Genomic DNA, 25211 nt, shown 5'->3' on the forward strand with positions numbered 1-25211 from the left:
AATAGAGTTATAAAATTATGTATGCTTGTCAATCAGATGAATTAAATGAGTTATAGTAATGTATATGTTTGGAACATAAGTTTTTAAAACAGATTATTAAGCTGCTGTTAAGTAGATTTTCAAAAACACTTGAATAAATGTTTCATTTTCTATGCCTTCTAAAATAAGACATTTACTTACTACAAGAAACTGTATCATTTAAACTCATTATAACTGACATATTTTATGAATTATAACATAGATATTTAAGTAATTATATAAAATAACTCACATTTAGATTTTAAAGAGTTCATTTTCCTTCACATAGTCGCATTTGCATCATTTCTATTTCCTGGTAGAGTGTTATTCCTGAATCTGTGATGTGTCAGTGTGATATCTAGGTCAAAGGTTAGACTAACTGCTTTCAGCTTCTCTGTGAGAATTCTGAGAGTTGAAGCTTTTGAAGTAGCTCATGGACACTGTGCATGAGACAACCCACATCCCAGATTGTCTCTCTTAACATTTTGGCGAGAAACTTATTAAAAACTAGTGACAAACATTCATTTAGCAGTGTAAATGCATCTAAACATGACAAAACCTTCACAATGTATTTTACAGGTTATTACAGCCTCTATGTAAGTGAAATTAAGCCCAAAATTATTAATAAGTAATAAAACTCAATATTTTTGTCCCAACTCAATTTTATGCAAATCTTATTATTTACTGTGTCTATATGATCAAAAGCATTTCTATATATTAATAAAGAAAAAAAAAAGAGAGTAGAAAATAAAAGGGTGTAAGGCAGAAATAAAAATGTAAGAGAAAGCTATAAGAAGTATATACAATGGAATATTACTTACTGTTTATATTAATAGAGTTAAAAATAAAACATATTATTTACTATTATTTAGTTCTAATTATTATTAGTTAAAGCATGACAGATTATTTACAAACAAGCATAAGCAGTATAATCAAGAAAGTATAATTAGGAATAGCATTTGAAGAACATATAAACATTTTACAAGGAATAAATATGTTATTATTCTATTAATCATATTTTCATTACTCTTCTCTCCCTGCCCTCCCCCACCCTTTACTCACTACATAATCTAAATAGAATGTCATTGTTTAAACAAAGAAAAGAAGAAAAGGAGAAGAAAAAAAAAAGATAAAGAAAAAAATGTATCAAATTACTGACCTTACTTCTCCTTTTCAGAAAGAGAAACAAGTTGAATCATAGCTTGCCATTAAATCTCCAGATATTTTGACTGGTTATGAAACAAAACATTTCTTTGCACGCAGAGAATAACTTTGATTAAATCTTTTTCAAAATATTTGTGGCTTCTTGGAAATGCAGGAACTATATTTAAAAAGATTAATAATGAAATAAAATGATGAGAGAAAAAAAAATAGAACAAATCATTTGTTTTTTAGTCTCTTCTTCTTCTCTGAAGTCTTCCACGAAGTTTCAGTTGCCAGTCTCTTTAATGAAGGACTAGCCCATTCCATTTCCTCTATTTTATCCAAAATCTTATTTTTTTTGATAAACAGTAAAGCAGAGTCTAAGTCATCGAAAATTTTAGGACCATCAGGAAGGAAGATTTTAAGCTTGGCAGGAAACAGAAGGTATGTTTTAAACTGTGCTTTTTAAGCTCCCTTATTAGTGGCAGAAAAACTTTTCTTTTAGCTATTACCATGGAAGAATAGTCATTGTCAAAACGCACAGTTGTCTCATTAATCTTAACAGGAGCTTTAGCCCAAGCAGATTTAAGAACCATCTCTTTATCAAAAGATGATAGAAATCTAACTATAACTGATCTAGGATATTTTTTGTTAGAGTTAGTATTAGTTATAGATCTATGTGCTCTTTCGATACCAAAAGAGAATGCTTCTGGTAAGTCTAAAGTTTTAGGGAGCCATGTTGTTAAAAAAGAAGTAATATTGTTACCTTCAATATTTTCTGGCAGTCCAAAAATCCTAATGCTATTGCGCCTAGATCTATTTTCCAGGTCATCCAGCTTTGTTTGTAAATGTGTATTTTGTTTCAGCAGAAACTCAATGTTGATTTCCTCTTCTTGTATTCTATTTTCCATGTCATTCACAGCTTCTTCTATGCCTGTCATCTGGATCTTCTGTTGTTGCAGGTCTATATGTAACAAGTCTATTTGTTTTGTAGTTTTTTCTATGAAGGTGTCTATTTTAGTATCCATTTTATCCATCTTATCAGTAAGTTGCTGGATTATAATTATCAGAGACTGAAGTTCTTTCTTGATGCTGGAGTCTTGAGAATTTGTCTTACTGGAACTCGTTTCAGACTGATAAACTGACAGGAAAATTTCCAAAGTGATTTCTGACAGGAATATTGTTAAGATTTCCTTTCTTTTTTAGATATAGTTCAAGAACTATATAAAACAAACATATTTAGAAAGAAAATTACTTCAAAAATTAATTTTTTAAGTAATTAATTCCTGTCAGTGTAATGAAATTGGTGGAGCTGAAGAAATCTGCTGCTATCCTGTGTTCATCATTGGCCACGCCCATATTGCTACTCTTGAATACACTGGTAGATAACTGCATTTTCTGGGCTGTTAAGTGTTAAGCTTTAATTGGTTGCCTGTTCCCTGCCATATCCCAACCAAACTTCTTTCAGCTTCAGTGATATAAATCCCAACAATGGTTGTAGCATTACTTATCATGTCTCCACTGCCCAATCCATAAAAAAGTATTATTTTAAGTTGGCTTTAATTCAAACCAATTTTGTAAGATTTTACTACATCAGCAATTAAATGCTCTACATTGGTAGCATTCACACAGATTGATAAGTTTACATATCTTCATAGACACTGACACATAAAGCAAAACAGAAAATGCACCAATAAGCTACATTTCAACACCTTATATTTCTATACAATTATGTCTGCTTCCCAGTGCCAAACAATGCATAAATCTGTATAAATAAAAGGCATTGCCCATTACATATCCTCCTTGAAATTACTTTTTTTGTATTGCTTGCTTAATACCTGTAGTTATAATTTTCATTTGAGACATTGCAGTCTGTCTCCATGTGAATGGCTACTGGAAGTAAAGCAGTGTAGTTTTATAACAGTGAGCTTTTGAAGGTTTCATCTTATAAAAATGAACTGGGTTCTTCTAATTTACATCTGTATACTGAATTAACTCTAGGCAAGAAAGCTTCTTAGATTCTGATGAAAAAGACACTTTCATGTGTAGTAAATACAAAAATAAACCTAATATCACAGTTGTTAATTACTACATTTGGAAGTACTGTCAGGGACACACACACACACACACACACACACACACACACACACATATATATATATATATATATATATATATATATATATATATATATATTTTTTTTTTTTTTTAAAGCCTACAATCTCTGTAGCAAATAATATCAACGGGGAACGAACCTGTTAAAATGAATGTTAAAGAGAACTATGTCCAAAAATAATGCTGTACCAAAATTGTCTTTACACTGTTTTCCTTAGTTATTTCAGAGCCAGAATGCCAGTAAATATTATTAGTTCAAGAAATATTGGATTCAACCTGTTTATTGGGTAGTTGTGAATGTACAGTATAATCATAATGTATTTGGTTTTCTTTCAGAAGTTAAGCGCATCATACAAGTATACTAGTGACAACATATGCCCTAAGGTTCAGTATTGCAATCCTGACGTTTAAAATGCAGCAAACATTGGAAAATGAGGATAAGGATACAGCAAAAAAAATTGTGGACTTTTTTCTCGGTGGAGCTGAGTTGCTACTTGATGTTCTGCAGAAGGAATTTCCTGCTCTTGAAGGAATATTATCACTTGTCCAGTTTGGATTAAACTGCTTCAGTGGGGAGTCAAATGATATGCAGTTTGTGAAAGACAGTTTTCAGACTATTGACAATAAACTCAGAGTGCTTTCCCTAGACCTACAGAATGTCATGAAAGAATTGAAGAAAATGAATATTGATCGAATGTTTTCTGAAACAGAGAGCAATATTAAATATCTATTTAAACTTTGGACTGATGTGCTTAATGCTGCACCACAGTACAGACAATGGCGAAAAGATGAGTTCATGCAGCAGTGTAGCTTACTATCAGCTGAATCTTGCATACACAATCTCTATGATGCAGTGAAGAAAAAAGGCAACTCATCTTTGCTTGAATCGATTAAGGATTACGAGGAAATGCATCTGCGTAATATTCAGCATTTTTTTGAAGGTCTACTGAAACTCTTTTACAGTGGATTGATTGTCTCAGTTGCTTACAGAAAAATGAAGCAAGAAAATACAGATGACATGGAAGATAAGTGGAAAGAAAATCTTGAAGAAGTTACGTCTCTCATGAACTCAGTGATAGATGAATGCACTAACAAATTTCAAGATCAAGCAAAGACTGACCTTGAAAACTTAGTCATAAGGTATAACGGGAACACAGAGAGTAAAGTGAGCAATCAGCAACTTGCAAAGGAAATAACTGACTTCCTAGAGGACAAATATCACTGGGTCAGCTGGTCCGTTCGTGTCTATGAAGAGTCAAAAAGCTTTTTTCCCTTTTCTAGAAAATATGATGATGCATTTGGCAATAATTTTTTTCGAATATCTTCAGTATCCAACAACCCAAGCTGCAAAATTGCAGTCTCTTTCTGTGTTGATCCCAAACCCATAGAAAAGTCAAAAATAGAGAATACACTTGCAAGCATGAAAAAGAAACCAACTGCAGAAAATGTAGCTAAATGCATCAGTGATGGTATTCCTGTGCATGTAGTTCATATTGTTAATCAAAAAGGCTCACAATTTGCTTGTAGTTTTCCAGTGGACCACCATTATTATGTATATACTCAGGACATCAGTATTTGTATACATTCAGATAAGCTGGCCGTAAAACAACAAAACCAGAATTAACATAGTAGGAGAGATAAATAAATAGACTAGAATGTGCAGTAGGGTACTACAGTGTAGTTTACAGTAGACAATAGTACAGAGAATGAAAAAGAAATCTGGATAATATATGGAAAAATAACAACTTCTTAGATACCATTAAATCTTACACTCAAGTATGGCAAAAACATATACAGGTTTGCATAGTTTCTTTCAGGAAATCAACACAATCTTTTTGCCTGCAGTTTTACACAATCAAGCCCTGTACGTACCAGGCTGAGAAAATATGCTTAATTAATATTGTACATCATTTTTGAAACTTGCAACCTCCATTTTTGATTTTTATTTTAGCTAATTTCATCTCACTATAGGCACATACTATATGTTATCAGTACCTTAAGAGCTATACATAAACAGACATAATCTTAATTAATTTTTTGTCACATTCAACAGAAATGTCTCAAGTAACATAAATGCTGTTGCAGTATGAACATAGGTATCTGTTGTTCATCTCTCTGAATGCTTTCTCCCTGTCTTCTTACTGCGTTCATTTGTGTAGATCAACATGTGAACTTGTTCGTTAAATGTTATGACGGAGTTAGCTCTCTGAGTAACAAGTACAATTATTTATGCCTACTAAAGCAACAACGTATTTTTATATAGTCTTATTAAGTGTTCTTACAAGTAAAATAAAATTAAATATTAGGACTGAAGCATGAAACAGGGGAAGATATTTGAATGCCTGCAGCATGAATGTATTGATCTGAGTGACTATGAAGATATCTAATATCCAGCCTGGTTATATAGGTTATATCTAATTAAGGAAGGTAATGGAAAGCATTGGTAATAAATGCAACTAAACATGCATGATACATGAAACATACCATGAAAATGTATTACTTCCAATGCATGTACTGTGACAATGACCCATAAGTGGCCAAAGTAAGCACAAGTTTGGAATCATTTGTGTGAAAAAATGACTCCTAACTATATGAAAAACATTAAAACTAATTGTTAGACACAGCCAATAGTCTTTCTTATTATTTATTACATAAAAAAACCCAGGCTCCTATTTATTTTTTATTTAGTTATTGTCACTTTTTTACCAAGTTAGTCTGACTGTACCTAAAAAGACCCCTGGTTAATGGCAGCTTGGGGAGAAAAGCTCCAGTAGAAGAATGCAACTTACAATTGATGATTCCAATCTCATGAAAGATAACAGTACAAAATGTAAAAGAAAGAAAGCTGTATTATATAACATTGTACAATACAATTTTAAAACAACAATACAATACAATGTAGCTTTTGATAATATTTTATAGGTTCATAGGTAGGTACTAGGCTATCGGCCCAAGGGCCTATGTAAGCCTAGCCAACAAGATTCCCTGGCTTACTCCACCCAAGAAAGTTATTTTCCTGTGCCACTGTGGAGCAGAGACACAGAAGTGATCCCTGGGGTGTATTTCCTATTTCCCATCCACTCATCAAGATTTTTCTTGAAGAGTGCTAATGAAGAACTTTGCTTGACATAGATGGGTAGCCTGTTCCAGAGTATGGGAAGTCTCTGGGACAGGAATCTATCCCTCCAGCATGTCCTGTTTATTGTGGTGACAAGGTTTAGGTCCCTAGAGCGTGTAGCTCGGAGGGATTGGGATGTCTTTAGGTGTAGCATGTCCAACAGCTCTGGGTTTGACATAGCTTTATATGTTAGACAGAGATCACCTCAGAGTAGGCAATATGCTACGGAGTAAAGCTGGAGGTTTTTGAGGCGGTCAGTGTAGGGCATTTGTTTGAGGCCAGTAATCCTCTTTGTGAGGTACTTCTGTGGCCTTTCCAGCTGCTGCAGATGTCTTGTAAGATAAATTCCAAAAGGGGCGTTGTACTCTATAATGGGTCTAATGAGTGTCAAGTAGAGGGGAATAATGACCTCTTTTTTCCTGGATGAGAACCCTTTTATGATGAGGTGTGCCACATAGAAGGACTTCCTGACTACTGTGGCGATGTGATTATCAAAGGAGAGACTACTGTCCACCTGGGTCCCAAGATCTCTTATCACATATTCGGTGTTAAGTAGATTGCTGCCTATGTGGTAGTTCATGGGTACAGAGTTTTTACCAAAGGGGATGACACTGCACTTTTTGGCATTGAGCTTGAGGCCATGGCTCTGACACCAGGCATCTGTCTCAGTGAGGCCCTTCTGTAGGATGTCCACATCATTTGGAGACTTGACTAATCTGGAGACAGGAGGGTTATGGCTGACAAAGTTTGCAGATGACTGCAAACTGGGCGCCATAGTAGAAAACACATCTGACACAGATATCCTTCAGAAGGGTCTCACAGAAATGGATAACTGGTGCCAGAGCCATGGCCTAAAGTTAAATGCCAAAAAATGCATAGTCATACCCTTCGGGAAAAACAAGGTTACCCCTAGCTACCAAATAGGTGGCAATCCACTGAGCATAGAAGAAGTTATCAGGGACCTGGGGACCCAGGTTGATAGTAGTCTGTCATTCGACACCCATGTAGCTAAAGTAGTTAGGAAGACCTTCTACATTGCCCACCTTATCATGAAGGGATTCTCATCTAGATCAAGGGAGGTCATAGTCTCCTATACTCATCACTCATCAGACCAATGATTGAGTACAATGCCCCATTCGAATGTATCTGACCCGACACTTGCAGCAGCTGGAGAGGCCACAAAGTTCCTCACCAAAAGGATAAAGGGTCTCAAACATCTGTCCTATGCTGCCCGACTGAAAGAACTCCAGCTCTATTCAGTCGCCACGCTTGCTCAGAGGTGACCTTTGCCTAACATACAAGGCCATGTCAAACCCAGATTTGATGAATATGCTTCACCTCAAAAATCTAGATCCGTCAGAGCCACAAGGGCGGAGACTTAAACCTCAACACGGCTATTAATAGGACGCGCTGGAGGGATAGATTCATCACCCAAAGACTCCCTATGCTGTGGAATAAAATCCCGGTATATGTGAGGCAGAGCACCCCGCTGGCCTTGTTCAAGAGAAATCTTGACCAATGGATGGGAGATCGCAGATATACCCCAGGGATTACCTCAGTGTCACTGCTCAACAGAGGCACAGCAAAATAATGGGTATAGTTCCCCATACTAAAGGGGTGGCGTAAGCCACAAAACTATGGGCTAGGCTTGTAAATGCCCTCGGGCAGATAGCCTAGTATGAACCTATGAACCTATGAACCTATGACTATGGCTCCTAGTTTGCAGTCATCTGCAAACTTCATTAGCCAGAGGCCTTCTGTGTTAGCCTGCACTTCAGAGAAGTAGATAACAAACAGGAGAGGTCCCAGGATGGAACCCTGTGGTACTCCACTTCTCACTGCTTTGAGTTCAGATTTGGAGTCTGCAACTTTTACAGTGTGGGTTCTGTCAGTGAGCCAGTTGGCAACCCATCTTGTGATGTAGGGATTTATACCTAGTTTAGTGACTTTCGCTATAATTCCAGAATGGGGTATGGTGTCGAAAGCCTTGGCGAGGTCAAGATAGGCTGTGTGAACCACCTTACCCTCATCTACGGCTTTGGTGACTGCCTCAAAGAAGTCGATCAGGTTCAGGAGGCATGATCAACCTTTCACAAACCCGAACTGGGTGGGATCCAGAGTTTGGAGGTTACCAATGTCTTTGTCTATGAGTTCCATGATGATACCTTCCATGGCCTTGCAGACCAGGCTCATCAGGCTAATAGGTCGATAGTTCCTGGGAGCAGTGGTGGCTCTCCCTTTGTGGAGTGGGATTACTGTTGCTGTGCACCATTCAGTGGGCACAAAGCCTAATGTGAGGCTATTATTGAACATAGTGCTTAAGTGGGGAGCCAGTTCATTCTGAAGTTCGTGTAAAACACAGCCTGGGATGTTGTCCAGTCCCATGGATGCTGTGTTTTTGGCTTTAGAGAGTGCAGCTTTTATCTGTGTAGTTGTGATTGCAGGGGCTCTGCATTCTTCCTGTATAGCTATGGGCCCTTTAGAGGGTGAGGGGTGATAAAGTTAGCACTGAACCTATCTACCAGGATGTTGGCAATATCAGTTGGTTCTGTAATTTTCGTGCCTGTGTGCTGTAATTCAGAGCAGATCTGGGTGTTGCCATCGAGATTCTTGATATAGCTATAGAATGCTTTGTGCTGTCCTTAGAATTAGTGGCGATTTTGTTTTCATAGCTAGCTTTGGAGGATCTTATAAGGGATCTCAGCTTCTTACTGAGGCTGACCAAGGAGCTCCTCCACTCATGGGATTTTACTCTCTTTTGCAACAGTTTCTTCCTTCTGTTGAACAGTTTGTTTATGGCAGGGGAACACCAGATTGGCTTCCTTTTTTTGGAGGGTAGCGTCTTGGTTCTGTTTGGGATAGCATGATCCATGCACTCGTGTAAGTGCTTATAGAGTACATCTGTGCAGGATTCAGCAGTTGTAACCGTATTGTCCATCTGCATGGGTGTCATGAAGTTCACCACTTCTGTCTTAAGAAACATGATGTTGGCTTTGGAGAAATTTTTTTACTGCAGTTTCCTTAATGGGGGGTGGGGGCAGGATGTGGATATCACGGGTGATTAGCTTGTGGTCAGATCAGACCAATGAGGAGTTGACTTCAGGTGTGGAACACCAGTCACTCTTGTTGGTAATGACTAGGTGTAGGATATTGTTGCTCCTAGTGAGGGTGTGGATAAGTTGATCCAGGGCATTGGAGTTTATGAATTCCAGAATTCCAGAAAGCATTGAGGTAACGAGTTCGTACATGAGTAGTTTTCCCAGTTAATGGTGGGGTAGTTGAAGTTGCCCATTATTAGGGTGTTTGGTTGAACCCTAATATTTTCAAGTACATCAAGAAAAGAGGAGTGGGAATCCTGGGGCATGGTGGGGGATCTGTAGCAAGCTACAATTTGGATTGCAGTTTTGCCCAGAGGTAGTTACATTTGGATAACCTTGGATGCATTATGCTGAGCAACTAGCCTGGAGGTGTGGATATCCTTAATGAATATGGACACACCTCCACCTTTGGTGTTTTTGTCCAAGTTACATTGCCGAAAAGTGTGGTATGAGTTGTAGCCTGGTAGTGCAGAGGTGCTCTCTGGAGCCATGAACTAGGTCTCAGTCACTGCACAGATATCGATGTTCTCCATTTTAAGGAGTGCCTCGAGCAAGTGCATTTTGAGATTTAGACTTCTAGCATTGAGTAGCATTACCCTCAGTTTTTGCTTGCCTGTTCCTGTTATGGTGGTGAATTTGTTATTTGAACCTTGCCTAAAAAAGGCACTATAGGGGCAGCAAGAGCCTTAGCCAGTATCCGGAATCCCAGGGGCAACAGGTGTAGGCCATCTGTGGCAAAGCATCGTGGTCTGTCGACCATGTCATCCCAAGCAGACAGATACTGGATCCCCTTAGAATGACACCAGACCTTAGCCAATTGTTGAAGTCAATCATTTTGTCCTTGTACTGTGGTATCATTCTGGTGATGGCAGAATGCTACTCAGGGCTAGGGTCATATCTGCCTGGGCTACAAGATCGGAGAGCTCTTTCATGTTTCTTTTCAAGTAGTCCAGGGAGGTATGTTTCAGGTCATTCACACCAACATGGACAATGACAGAGTCATATTTGTACTTGTTGTGGAGTGACCTGAGTGTGTGGGTTATGTGGCGGATCCTGGCACCCAACAGGCAGCTGACAGTAACCTTCTCCTTTTTTAGCCTGGTGAGTGGGACATCAGTGTGCCTGACTATGGAGTCACCTATGACTAGTGTGTTGGGTACGTTGTTTTGCCTTATTGGCTGTGGTTGATTGGCACACTGAGTCTGTGGGCTATGTGTCATTTGGGTTGTGTTGGGGGATGGAGGTTGCTTGCATTTCTGCTTTGGATGTCTCTGTTGCTTAGACAGATTATTACTGAGAGCCTCCGTGAATGTTTTTGTGTTACTATGTATGGATTTTGGTGGTGTAGATTTAGTGAGACTATGTGATGAGTGTGGTGTGGTGCAAATGTTTACCTTCTCCTCATGATTGTCAAGTTCAGTCTTTGTTGGAGAGAGCTTTACCTCCAGTTTGGCTAGATAAGTGCATCTCTCACAGGTTGTAGTGCTGGGTGGTAGGAGGAGAGGGTTGTCTGTGTACATGAGGCAATTTCTACATTGCCTCAAGATGCCCAGATTCATCAGGTAGACAGGAGAGAAAACTGGGAGCTGACCCTTGGACATGCCTGAATAAAAAACTATTTTCCTCTAGATAAGTGAGAAAAGTGAGTACAAGAGCTGTTTTTCTCTAAGCAAGTGAGAAAAGTAAGTACAAAAACTGTTTTCCTCTAGGTAATGAGGAAGATTGAGTGCTATAGTAATTAGTAGCTTATTTAGTGCTTACAATTTCTGAACAAGTACTGAGCATGAATAAGCAAATTTAAGTGCTAAAACTAAGAATCTGTATCTGCACTAGACGAGTTACAGGACAGAAACAAGTGCAATTTCAGGCTTTCAAATCAGAAAGCTGAGAGAGATGATAGAGACTGCCCAAACGGCCAATAACTACAATGTCTGGGCCAGAACCACTCCCTATGTGGTAAACAGGTTACCTAGTGCTTACCACTCCCACTGATAAGCTAGAAGGCTTCCCTCCAACACAGAAAGGCTTGGGGGGCTCAGAAGCTTACATACAGTCCTGGATATAGCAAATCTGTATCTGGAACACTAGTTACAGGAAAGGTAGGAAACAGGCTTACAGTTTTTTTTTTTTTTTACAGAAAAGTAGCTAAAACAGTAGTAAAAACAATTCACATGCAGTGCAAGCTAGCACACTTGAGTATGTAGCAATATTAGACCAAACACAGTTTAAAAAATGCAATTAAATTAAAAAGGACTAAAAGCAAATGCAGAAAGATTTTATTAGGTAGAAGGCGGTAAAGAGATAGGACTGAGGGAGTGTCCCAGATCAAATCTACAATGGGGCGAGCAGCTGCAAAAGCCACCAAATTTAAACTACAAACAAAAATAGGTGGGTGGGACAAAACAGTTTTGACAGAGATCTAAGCAACAACTAACAGTACAAACTCTAAAACTAAAAAAATATACTCAGCTCTGTATATTTGCAGATCAGTCTCTCAGAACAGGGAGACAACAGTTTCAACAGAGATCTAAGCAACAATTAACAAACTCTAAAACCAAAAAAAATATATACTCAGCTCTGTATATTTGCAGATAGTCTGGAAGGCAGTCTTTCAGAACACAGGTTCCAGCAATTATAACACTGAGTTGATAGAGCTATAATTACATTAAGTTACAAGAAACAATGATGAGAAGTAAAATACTAATGCAAAAAAGATAAAAGGAGTATTCATTCCACTACATAAACTATTGGAAAAAAAACAGCTGAGATGCAGGTTGGTAGCCTGACAGTAGGAAAATAGGGGGAGAGGTGAGAAAGGTAAAAAAGGAAGGTATGAAAAAATACTGAGAGCGAAAGAAGAAGAAATATAGGCTAGAGACAGCAAGTGCTATAGCTGAGAGGAGCAGGAGAATGAAAGATGGTCAGAGGAGGACAAAGAAGTATGGTAGAATGTAAAAGGATGGCTGATGAAAAGACCAGAGTGGGATGAGCTAATAGAGTGTTGAATGAACTTTGATTTTATTGAAAGTAGTAGTCTGTGAGTTTTAACTCAAATTGGTTTAATCAGGAGATGAGCAGCACAGCCATGTACTCAGCAGATACTGCTTTAGGTGAGGTTTTAAATGAGATTACGTAGTTGATTTGTTTCAGAGACAGTGGATTGGAGTTACATACTTAAAAAAAAACACAATATGAGAAAAGAGAATTACCTGCTGAGTTATATGATTTAGATGGATTCCCTTTGGAAGCTCAAATATTCAAAACTTTGAACTTCAAAAGGCCGAGACCAGAAGATCGAAGTTTTGAAACTTCAAATGTTATGAATGGAGATCGCCATACAGCATGGAACGGTATGTTTACCATTTTCCTCACTGTAGTATGATCTCAGAGTTGGTATATTTATTTAGCAGGCGGTGCAGGGGTGCAGGGCTTCTGGTCTCAGCTGTTTGAAGTTCGTAGTTTTGAAACTTCAAGAGTTAGAAGTAGATCCAATTTAAATATAGGAAGCAGAGATATGTCCTCTGATTGGAGCTCTTTGTTTGGGGAGAAGGGTTGAATAATAGATTGTAGAGCAAGACATTTATCTGGTTGATGTATACATTTGTTGGTTATTAGCAGTTGTCCCAAGGTTAGATATTGTGGCAGGTTTATCCAGTTAAGAGATTTTATTGATAGACAGTGGTGAGTTTTCTGAGTGATGGTTAGCTGTAAATTTAGCAAGTTTGATATAGTATTGTTACATTTTGAATAATAATGCAGTTTGACAATTGATGGTAAAGGGTTCTGACAAAAGGTTTATCTATACACAGCACTACCTATTTCATCACCACTCTGACCATATCATTAAAAGTTTATCAACACTTTAATCATGAAATCAGTGAGTTTATCATCTCTCCACCTGCCTCTTCATCAGCCAGATCTAATTCAATTATCTAAACCCTCTACTACAAAACTACAGCACAGTACAAAAAACTATGGAAACCATTAGCCATGTATAACAATATCAACATTACCAGAAAGTTCACCACTAAAATCAATATACCACTAAGTAAAACGTAACACTAAAGTTTACATATAAACTAAAACTGCTGCAAAACCTGCAGAAAAAAAATGTAAAGCAAAATCATCATAAGTATACATTTTCTAATAGAATGCCTACCAGATCTCCTTAGAAAATGACACAAATGTAGCCTGAACCTTCAAAAAAACTTGACAGAAATCCTGCTACAAAAAATGAATTACCAGACACTAGTTTTAAATAAAAAGAACAAGTAAAACCCATGAAAAGCAGAAGATTTTCATTAAAAAATCCCAACCTCAAAGGGAAAGAACTGCCCACCCATAGCATGATCCATTTAGTATAACCACATCAGAAAACATGTAAGAAGAGAGAAAAAACTCAACACATTTTGCAACAAATATTTTACTGATCATTTCTCTAATAAACATAGTTGATTATAGCAAGGAACATCTTAACAAAATCAAGAGAAATAATATATGCTCCCCATTAAACGTGGCATGTACCTATGAAATGAAGGCTCTGAGTCAAGAATGCATCCCACAAAGCAATGCAGCAGCCATCATCTTGCCTAAATTTGGTAAAATGTAAACCAATTATGCAGTAAACATCTACCCAGAATCCAAAGCTTTAAAACACAGTCTTGAATCTTCCTGCATGCCAAACCAAGATCTGATTGCATGACCCCTAGAAATGAACCCTGTCCCCAAATTATTGCCTAAACTCACTGAAAGCCAATACAAAGAATAAACAAGAAATACATAAATAAAAATATAAATATTTCTCCCTAAAATAAAAATCACTTTCTAATTAATTAAAAAGTAAAGCTAACTACCACCACTCTACTAAGGACGTCTAAACCCATAATTAATATAAACTCCAAAGGTGAAAAAGCACCCCTCCATCCCCTATTTGTATTGTTATTTTTTGCTTGGCTATAAGATATGGAAAAAAAGTAAAAACATTATCCAAAATATGCCCTGCAGAATGACATCTCAAGTAGTCTAACACTGAGTATACCTGAAACACTTTGTTAAAGCTTATGCAAAAAAAAAAAAAAAAAACTAACTACTATGATTAATATTATAAGGCAAAATAAACAGAATGGAATTCCAGCCCATCAAAGACAGTGGGTAACCATAAACTTCCATACAAGGTGTACAACAAAATGGATTGATGGGATATATGTGGATTTGTTGTTAAATAAATTACATATCTTGTACTAAAGGATAAAGGAACAAGTTTCACGATATGAGCCATTTTAGAATTTCAAAGTACTCTGAAAAGCAATATGGCAAATGTAATAGTTGTGATCCTCACAGTATTAGTAACTTTCTATTTGAAAGTGTTTAATCTAAAAAGACCTAGATGCAATTGTAGACACTCAATTGAACTTACCCAACAATTTAAGCAATATAAAAATGAAATGTTTTCTGAATATTGAAACAATATAAAAAATTACTAACATTTATAAAAGCTTCTTTCATAATTCTAATGCTAAACGTAGCAGTTAGACCTCTAAATGGACATAGAGGCAGTTTCTGTAATTACTTATTGCCCAGACTGAACAAGCTTGAGAAAAGTATTATTTTTTAACTAAACACATCTCTAGGAGACATTCTTTCTGTCAGGACAGACTCCAAATGCTAAAGTTATGCTTCATGTATTACATTTGTAGGTGAAATGTGACCTTTTTTTCAAAATATTTTTAGGAACACATACTTCAGTGGTGTTTGGTATTAGTATTAACCACCATGGATGGGGAAGTAGGAACGTGGGTAGGCTACTGACATTGGATGTTTATAAAACTACAAGATACTATTCTATGCTGTCTCAATTTACATCATAGAACAGACTTTGCATCTGAATTCAACTGTCTTACTAACTTAAAAGCAATTCTTGATAATGTAGTAGATGAATACAAACTAGAAATTTAAGAAATGGGGATAAAAGCTCCCAAATAACTCCCATGAGAGGTTCTTGGTTTGTGATTAGGCTACTGTGTAGTAGTGCGTGATGGTAGCAAATGCCAACAGAGGAGAAGAAGTAGAAAAAAATGTACAAATTCTCTCTCTTTGTATATATATATATATATATATATATATATATATATATATATATATATATATATATATACACACATATATATTTATATAGTAAATGATCATAAGGTAACTAATCAGAACAAGACCTTTTCAAAAACAGATTAATAAAAACAGCTGTTTTTTGGAAGAATACAAGCTTCTCTTCCCTCCCTATATGGGGGAACTGTATCTTCTATACCCTGCTAACTTAAATATACCAACCCAAAGATCATGTGAGAATGAAGAAAAAGGAAACCTCGCCTATCTCCAATATTTAGCAATCTCAGCAAAATAACAGGCTCCCATTTATTCTTTTCAGAAAACATTCTGTTATGTAAATTTACTTAAAAAAGAATGCATTGAAAATTGCTACACCAGGTAGAGTGTACTCATATATATGCATGTATAAAGACATGCGTAAACAGGCGTGCCTTCGTTGAAGGTTGAACATCGAGCTGGCACCTCGGCATTCGTGAAAATCTACTGCCAATCATTAGCGGACCGGAGTTCCGCTGTGGCGACCCCTAACCAGGAAAAGCCAAAAGACAACAATAACATATGTGTATATTAAATTTTGAAATTTCAATACTTCGAATATCTTATGGTTGAGATCATAAGACTGAAGTTTTGAAACTTCAAAATGTAAATAAAAAAAAAATAAAAACAAAAAAAATCTTTCTTTTACATTTTGCACCCCCCACACCCCCTTCTAATTAAATATACCAAGTCCAAGATCACACTACAGTGAGGAATAAATATGCTGTTCCACTCTGTACAGTGATCTCCATTTAAAGGGTATGAAGTTTCAAAACTTCGATCTTATGGTCTTGATAAGAAATTTGAAGTTTTGAAATTTAGAAGTAGATGTATATACATATATATATATATATATATATATATATATATGTGTGTGTGTGTGTGTGTGTGTGTGTGTGTGTGTGTGTGTGTGTGTGTGTGTGTGTGTGTGTGTTATAACTACTTGTAAAATACTGACACTGCCTTAAACAAAAACACGTGGGAAATTTTATTTTAATAAGTGTATAATTTTAAATGTATATGTGACAGGGACTGTAACTTCCCAAACATTGGACTGGCAGGAGTATTACCCTCTGGAACATATATGTATATACAGTGATTTATATTTTAAGGTTAATTGAGTTATGAAGTATACTCTGCCTGTAACATCTGTATTGCATTGTTATAAACAGATGTAAATAAAAACATGATTAAAATACTGATAAAGTCTTGCTTATGCAACTTAAGTCTTTTGAGATGACACTTTAACTTGTATAATTTATATAGTCTTCCAATGTATAAATTGATGCATTTAGATTTTTTGATATAAAACCATTCATCTGTAATATCCAAAAGTATCATTATTTAATTTTATAACTGCAAGGTCCCTTATGTTCTTTACTGATAAAATATAGTTTCTAATATTCTACAAAAGTGAAAGAATTTTCTTCAAAATAAAAATATACTGCTTCCAATACTAATCATTTTGTCCACCTTCGTGATCTTATTTTTGTATAACAAAATCATTTTGAAGAATCTTGATCCAAATATCACTTCTGTGAACACCTTTGGCTGTGATACACTAAGTATATAGAGAAAGCATTTTATCTGTGTAGAATGATTGGAGGTGTATGATAAGAAAACCACCTCCACTAATGGTGAATGGCAGGTAGATTATGCCAACAGAACCTGTAATATAAAGTTTTGAAGCTAACCATTTTTCAAATGTGACCTCCATAAGCCCAGCAGTATATAGAAACAATATTGATTGCTTTTTGTAGGCTAACCACATGTGGCTGCTAGCCCCACATTTATTCTTCCTTATCTTTACAAAGAACAGTGTTGAGATCACCCCAAAACCTAGCAGTAATCACATCTGATGAAATATATTAGTCTATGGAGCATCTAATCTCACCTGAGCTAGAAGCAGGTAAACTATTTTCCTGGCATCTGTAGACATAAAATTTTAACACATGGAAGCCCCTCTGTAACTCTCCCTTGCAGTATAAATAGGGCTCTGAGACATCCTCCACCTTCTTTCTCATCAATGATTATTACTTAGCTGCCTGTAGATAACCTGTCAACAATGGGTGTCAATGATTACTGTCTAGCATTTGAATGTGATCTGTTCCTCCTTCCCCACCTGTCAATGGTCTGTGCCCCTGCATGCCTCTCATCCCTCCTAGCCACTTTGAGAGTAATGGCCATGGTATACCTAGCTCTCCATAGCTACACTGCATCTATATACTTTGCCCTCCCTCTAGAACTATACTATGAGTTTTCAGAGCAATCAGTCATGCATTTGGGGCCTCTCTCTGTAATCAGAACAACCTATCTGTCACATAATTCACATTTCATTATTTACAGTTCCTTCTTATCCACCCAATTTTAGTGTCAGCAGCTGGACAGTCCTGTATCTGGCCTAAATGCACTGCAAGTTTAGAACTGGCAATGGTGACAACCAGGAAAAAAAATACCACCTCACCACTCCTTACTTTGGTCAGGGTACCTTGGTGACCCAACAACTTCCCCACTGAGTGATAGCACTTAAGTAGTATACAATCCCAGCAGCATATACATAGCCCTTTTCTCAACTATAACATGCAAGGGCTATCTCCTGACCTTGATAACTGTTGCAGTAAAGTTCCATGTAATGGTTCTGCGTGTCATATAGCAGGCTGGTATACTAAGCACACCGTTCTAGACTATCTCAATCATTCCATCCTAGACCTTTAATTTCACTTGTTTTTGTCTGCCTCACCACTTACTGATTGGCTGTTAGTTTGGTAAGATAGGTTATGCAATGCTGAACTCTCCAATTCATGAATCATAGTTTAACATTTAATATCCACAGCATGTTTTGTTTTACTAATGGCATTTAGACTGGTTTCAACTGGAATGTCTTTTTCTTTACATTGTACTATTCCAGAATGTCGACAAACTCTCTCTCTCTATTTTTTTAAATCATCAACTCTACCAGTGAACAATTAGAAGAGTTTTTCTTTTTAAGACCTGCTATTCTGCCACATAAGTCTGTATGTATGCAGTGGGAGGGGAGGGGCAAAGGTTTTGTCACCCACTTCTTTGAGTGATATTACCTTTAAAATCCCTATGCTCTTTAGAAGCATATTCTTCTACCTTATCTTTGGTATCCACTAGGAATTACAAACAGAGCACACATCCTGGCATACACTTCTAAATATCTACTGTAAGAAAACAGGAAATAAGAGCAAGTTCATAGTCAACATTTCTCTTCCTGCTGGGCCACCTGTCCTGATGCTTTGGCTACTAACTGAACCCACTCAGAAAGACTATAGTCAGGGGTCCATCACTTCAAACTTACTCTCAACCTCACTACACTCAGCAACAATCTCATATATGAATAAAATGGATCATGTCTAAATTATGTAAGGTGACCCATCTTAGCTGTTGTGACAGCTCTTCAAAAGCTCAGTGCTCTGAAGCCCAGACATATCACTATTACCAAGTACTTTGGCTTTTATTGAAATATGTCTGAAGTTCCATCTCTCTTACTATACCTGCTTTCTCTGTTATTTAGGCTTTGTGAGGGAAAGGTCTATTTACTGAATAGGTAGAGAAGCAATATGGATGTGAAGAGGGGTTATGCCACTCATATTAGCGGCTGAGAGATTAAATTTGAAAACTACTTGGCAGGTCCACAGCAGGAAATATTGTGAGATGTATGGTAAAGTTTCCATTTGTCTGTACCTATACTGATTGGCTTTCATACCACACTACAGTTGAAATGACCCTCAGTATAATGCTGAATGTCTAGGAATCATAAAAAACTAGTCATGCTATGCAATTCAAAATAAATAAATAAATAAACTAAGTATTACTGAAAAATAGCCATTGAATGTGACTCATCTCAAATCTTACTTAGCCCAAATAATTCTGTCTGTGACAGGTGCAAATATTTAATAATGGAGGCTTCCCTCTTACAAACAAATATGACTTGTGAGGAGTACACACTTCCACCTCAGTCTAAACAAAATCACATTAAAATGTATTACTCTTACACTATAAAACATTTTTACTAAAGCCTCCAAGGTCAAGGACAATTAGGCCTTGGCATAAATCGAACACCTCATCTCCTTCATGCTTATAGCAAAGAGTCACCAAGAGTCATAACACTTCAAACCTATTATTCTGAACCATTGTACCAATAAAATGTTTCTGTGTTATGTGACTCTATAATTCTGTACAGAGATTCTCCACTCACTAGGCTGGGTAAAGGATGATAGTGAGTTGTCTTTCAGGTGCCAGGATCTTTGACATCATAAGGGTTCTGAAAACCTTTCCACCTCACAAATATGACTTCACCAATTGTGGTGGTCCATGTCAGAGTGAATGATTTAAAGTGCAAATGTGAGGGTCATGCAGAAAGACATACAGGAACTCTCCATGCATGTGACAAATGCAGTCAAAATGCTGGTGCTGATTAGAATCCTTCCTATTCCAAGAATGATGCCTATGTACAAAGAAAAGATAACTGGTGTCAACAATTGGTTAAATATTTGTTGTCATTCCAGGGAGATCCAGTGTATATCAATATGGGATGAGATACTGGGAAGTCCAATTTGCTTCACAAATGATGGCCTGCACCTCTCATAACAAGGCTTTTGCATACTGGCTAAAGCCCTTGCTGCTACCAAAGTGCATTTTTAGCCAGAATTCAAACTAATGGACATTCCTGCATAACAAACATATCAGCCTAAAACTAGATCACAGTAAGATGGCTTTGTTTGGTGCCAGAAACCTCAACAACAAATTGCCAATGCTGAGGTTCTCTTGCATCTAGAACACATCCATATTTTTTGCAATTATTGAGACACAGTTTAAATATAAGAAAGCACTCCTTCCTTACTTGGGTTTTGTACCTGCTATGCCTTCAGAACTGATGGCAATTGTAGAGGCATCTTCATATTTGTAACATACCATATCACTTCCAGTCAGATTCCAGGAGTCCCACTAATGGAATTCATAAAACTCCATGTCACCCAAAGAGGACATAATATTGGCTTTTAAACTGATACAGGACACTGGGTCTATATTATAACATCAAAGTCTAAAAACTTTGAATATTATAATATCAAACCTAGTAGAGCGAACGCTTGAAATAACGAAGCTGCAGAACACTGAATACTTTCTTAGGGAAAGTATTCAGTGGGCTGTTTCTGCAGCTTCACTATTTCCTCAACTGTGGAGCGAAGGTTATGGTTTAACCGGGTTAAGGTAAGTGTGCGAATGAAGGCGAGTGTGCGATTGGGCATGGGTTAGGTGAGTTAGGGTTAGGGCACGGGTCAGATAAATGTGTGATTGTGTGGATGTGAGGGTTAGGGTGGGGTAGGTAATTTGGGTTAGGGAGCGGGTAAGGTGAGTGTGTGATAGTTAGAGACCTTAGGGTTAGTGTTGGGTTAAGGTAAGTGGATTGCTAGTGGTGTATGTTTGGTTTAGTGTAGGGTTTTGTGAAGTGTATGTGTGTGGATTATTTATTTTGGTGTGCTTGGGTTGTGTGTATGTTTGTCGGAACAGCGAATTTTTTTCCTGGGAAAAAATTTGCTATTCTGACTGTTCGGTTTTCTGGTGTTTCGATTGAATGGGTTCTATATTATAACATTCAAAGTTTTTAGACTTCAGTGTTATAATATAGACCCCAGGACACTATACAAATGTTCTCTGTGAATTTCCTGTGAAAAGGATCTCTGTGATATTTAAAGATTTCAGCTACTCCTCAATAAACTGAAGCACCTATACCTATAATGTGGCATATGTCCAGAGGTGCTTTGATTGAACTAACAAAAACTCCCTCATCAAATGGTTAATAAAATAATATTGCCATATTTTTTAGACAGCCCCTCCCCTCAGCATACAGCACAGACAATACCCCACTGTAAAATGAAAGTTGTTAGGTACCTTGGATTATCGGGGTATAATTTTTTCTCTTTGATCTTCATATAAAAACGTAAGTTAAAAAATGCTTCAACTTAGCACACCTAATTGCCAAAGAAACATAATTCAAATCTAAAGAAGTCACTGTACTCTTTTAGTCAGCACTGATCAGGCCAATTGATTGAGTACAGCACCCCTTTCAGGATATACCTCACTAGACACATTAAACAACTAAAAAGACCCCAGAGGTTACAATAAAGAAGATCATTGGCTTAAGACTCTCAGCAACCAAGGGAGACTGGAAGGAGTGTCCCTTCATAAGCACTGTCCCCTTATTCTGCATCTTCTTGAATATTTGAAAGAATTGCTATGTTCTGAGTCATGGTCTGAAACTTCATGCAAAATATACATCACTGTAGCCTTTGGAAAGTCATTTACACCAGGGAACTACCACATTGACAATACGTCTCTAAAAGTTGACCTAGTTGTTCGGGATTTGGGAATGTATGTAGACAATGACCTAACATTTGACCAACACGTTTATTGTTGTAAGAAAGTCATTCTATATTGCACAACTTACAAACAAGGGGATTGTGCCTAGATCTAAGGATGTCATTGCCCCATTTACTCAGTCCTCATTAGGCCAGTCATTGAATATAATGTTCCCTTTGACATGTATCTGTCTAGAAACATGCAACAACTAGAACACCCACAGAAATACCTTACTAAAAGGATACAAGACTTAAATAACATGTTCTGCATGGACTGATTCAAAGCCCTGTCACTATTCGCTGTATTCTACAGGCTGCTAAGAGTTGGCCTGTGTCAGGCATAGAAGGTATCCTCTAACCCATTACTGATGGATTTAATGCAAATCACCAAAGTCAAATGGCATCAGAGATACTCGGTTTAGGGATCTAAACCTCTTCTGCAACATCAACAGAATTGTTTGGAGGGACAGGTATATTTCACAGAGGATACTCAGGAACAAAGTTCATCCCTATCCATTTTCAAGCACAACTTAGATCTGTGGATGGGAAATAGAAAATCTATCCTAGGACTGTACTACTAATGGACAGAGACATATCCTAAATGCTGTATCCCATACAGAGGTCCCCTTAAAATATGCTTGGTATTCTTATTAAGGTAATATATAATTATTGAGCGCAGGATGATTAAGAACAATCTATAACCACATGGGATAAGTTATTTTGATCACAAAAAGGGAAACTGGCTAGGCTTAAATGGCCCTCAGTCTTACTTTTGTACCATTAGAGACTCAGTTCTCCCGGATCTCTTGCATTTACACAAATCTGGTAGTGCTACATATATCAGAAATGAGGACCTAAAAGCTTCATCAGCATAAAAATAAAATGTGATGGAGAGATAGATTCATCATGCAGCACGCTCCCACCCCACCTCTGAAACACACTGTCCCTGCAGATTAAGCAGTATGATTAAACAGGACCTAGCTAATTAAATGGGTATCCACCATTTTATCCCATACTTGACTAACCTAGCCCTTTCGAAAAAAGGGGGCATAGCCTAAGAATACATACTGGCAAGGAGTAACTGGTAACATGACTCAATTGTTTAAAAATTCCTATAAATACCATGAATCTGATTTTGCATTACATAGTGTGCTGATAAAGTTGCTTACGTCTGTTTCAGGACACTCAGTGGTGGCTGGTGACTTCAAATCAAAGGAGGGCTGCAGAAGACAGCTGAATGGGCGTGGTCAGCTAGAAAGGGATGTGGCCAACTAGAAAGGGATGAAGCCATGTTACAGAAATACTCATTAACTTGCTAATTATTTTACACTCATCTTAAAATACAGATAAAATAGTATTATAGTTTTGAAAAGATATTATTACAACAACAGAAACAGCAGGGCAATTTGTTTCATTCACACCCAGCCCCAATTCCCATTGCCTACCCCACACACAGTGTCTGATTTGACCTTGCGAGGTTAAAAACAAAAGCAACAACAAAAAAAGACAGCACTGTCATTAAGGTAAGTATTTTTTTTTCACATAAATAACACTCAGTTCAGAGTTTATGGTTGATCTGACTTCACTCGAATGCACATTAGTCTTCCAAAGCAAGCTAGAACTGCAGTCATTCCATTTGCACATAAGCATTGCCCCATCCTAACTGCCTACCCAGAGAACATGCTTTGGGCCTACACGGTTCCAAAATAATGAAAATAAAAGACCAAGGTTTCATTACTGCATTTCTTTCACATCACATAACCAAGAACTTGCACGTGATCTTACTTCAGTTCACTCATGCACACTTTATTCGTGCAAAAGTAGAGTTTGTTTCAACAACAAAACATTGATAAGCCATCTTAATTTATTTTGACTAACCCTGCAAAAAATATTAGGTTAAAAAAAAAACACATGTCATCCACAAATGGCTCTCCAGAACACACTGCATACGTAGTATCTCTTTGACTCCTGCCAAGATATTATATTAAAAAAAAAAAAAGAAAGTCATCAACAGCTTCCAAAAGACATTGATCACTAGCATCTGTTTGACCCTCATAGAGTATTACGTTAAAGAAAGAAAATCATCCTCAGTCCCCAAAACACATTGCCTCCCTAGTATCTGGTCAATCCTGCCAGAATATTATATTACAAAAATAAAAAACAGAAAGTCATCAACAGCTCCCAAAATGCATATACCACCTACTGGTATCTGGTTGACCATGCCAGAATATTGATAGAAAAACATAACAAAAAGCCACCAAAACAGCTAGTTCACTGCAGATTCAGCCTTCTACTGCTATCTGATTGAACCTGCCAGACTCCAGGCCCAGTATGTCAGAAAGAATATTTAAAATCCTCTGCACCATTTAAAAAGTATCTGTTTCACCCTGCTAGGAAAATAATTAAATACAGAAATTATTTGGTCGACCCTACCAGGAAAAAAAAAATGCAGAAAGTATCTGGTTGGCACTGGCAAAAAAAAAAATCACTCAGAACTTAATTACTGTTTTTAAAATCCTTCCTTGCCAAACAATCCTTGGCTTCTCTTACCTAACAGTAATCTGACTGATGGACAAGCTAATGTCAATGCTGCACATAGTTTTTTTTCTCCTACTCTCTCAGTCATCCATCTCTCTCACTCTCTCCCTCGCAAATTAACTGTGTTAAAGTGCAGGAAGACAACACGAGAGCAACAGGACTAATCAACAGCCATGTCACATACTCAGATTACGTGACATGGCTGCTGATTTAACAGTCCAGTCAGGTTCTAATTTACTCCAGTTAAAACTGCAGTGACTTCTGGGTATCTTCATTGATGCCTGCATTCTTCCCAATCTGGACTGTTTTAACAACAGTCCGGTGACAAGCAAAATCGTTTTGTGTTCATTTTTTTTAAAGCGGAACTTGAGCACGCATGCATGCAGCTACAAATTCCACAAAACATCTTCAGCTTTGCACACTAGTTTGCAGTTTGAACTGCTACTAGTGTGTAAAAATCACTATTTAAACTTTTTTTTTTAAATGACAAAATTGGGTGGGCTACAATCCAGCAGTCCCATACCACGACCAGTGTATAATAACATGTTCCTTAAATACTCTCTTTAAAAACCTCATTCTATGCGATTCATATTTTACTCCAAAACTGGAAAAAAATATTGGCTCTCAGAAATGACTTATACAAAATTGATTGATCTTTCA

General features: G+C 37.1%; 1 protein-coding gene across 3 annotated transcripts in view; it reads left to right on the top strand.

Annotated features, from left to right (window-relative positions):
• The window catches only part of LOC122787730 (protein rapunzel-like), a 114198-nt gene that overhangs the window by 75302 nt on the left and 13685 nt on the right, over positions 1-25211 (top strand). Inside the window, exon 2 of one of the 3 annotated variants that reach the window (XM_044054593.1) lies at positions 3613-6118. The exons of the other annotated variants lie outside the window; for them this stretch is intronic. Within the exon in view, the coding sequence (XP_043910528.1) occupies positions 3689-4900 (1212 nt within the window). The 5' untranslated portion in view covers positions 3613-3688 and the 3' untranslated portion in view covers positions 4901-6118. Of the gene's footprint in view, positions 1-3612; positions 6119-25211 lie in introns of those variants that run through there. 3 annotated transcript variants of the gene reach the window in all.

The sequence above is a fragment of the Protopterus annectens genome, chromosome 13.part0, assembly GCF_019279795.1.
Source record: "Protopterus annectens isolate FY-2018-M chromosome 13.part0, PAN1.0, whole genome shotgun sequence".
NCBI classification, from domain to species: Eukaryota; Metazoa; Chordata; order Ceratodontiformes; family Protopteridae; genus Protopterus; species Protopterus annectens.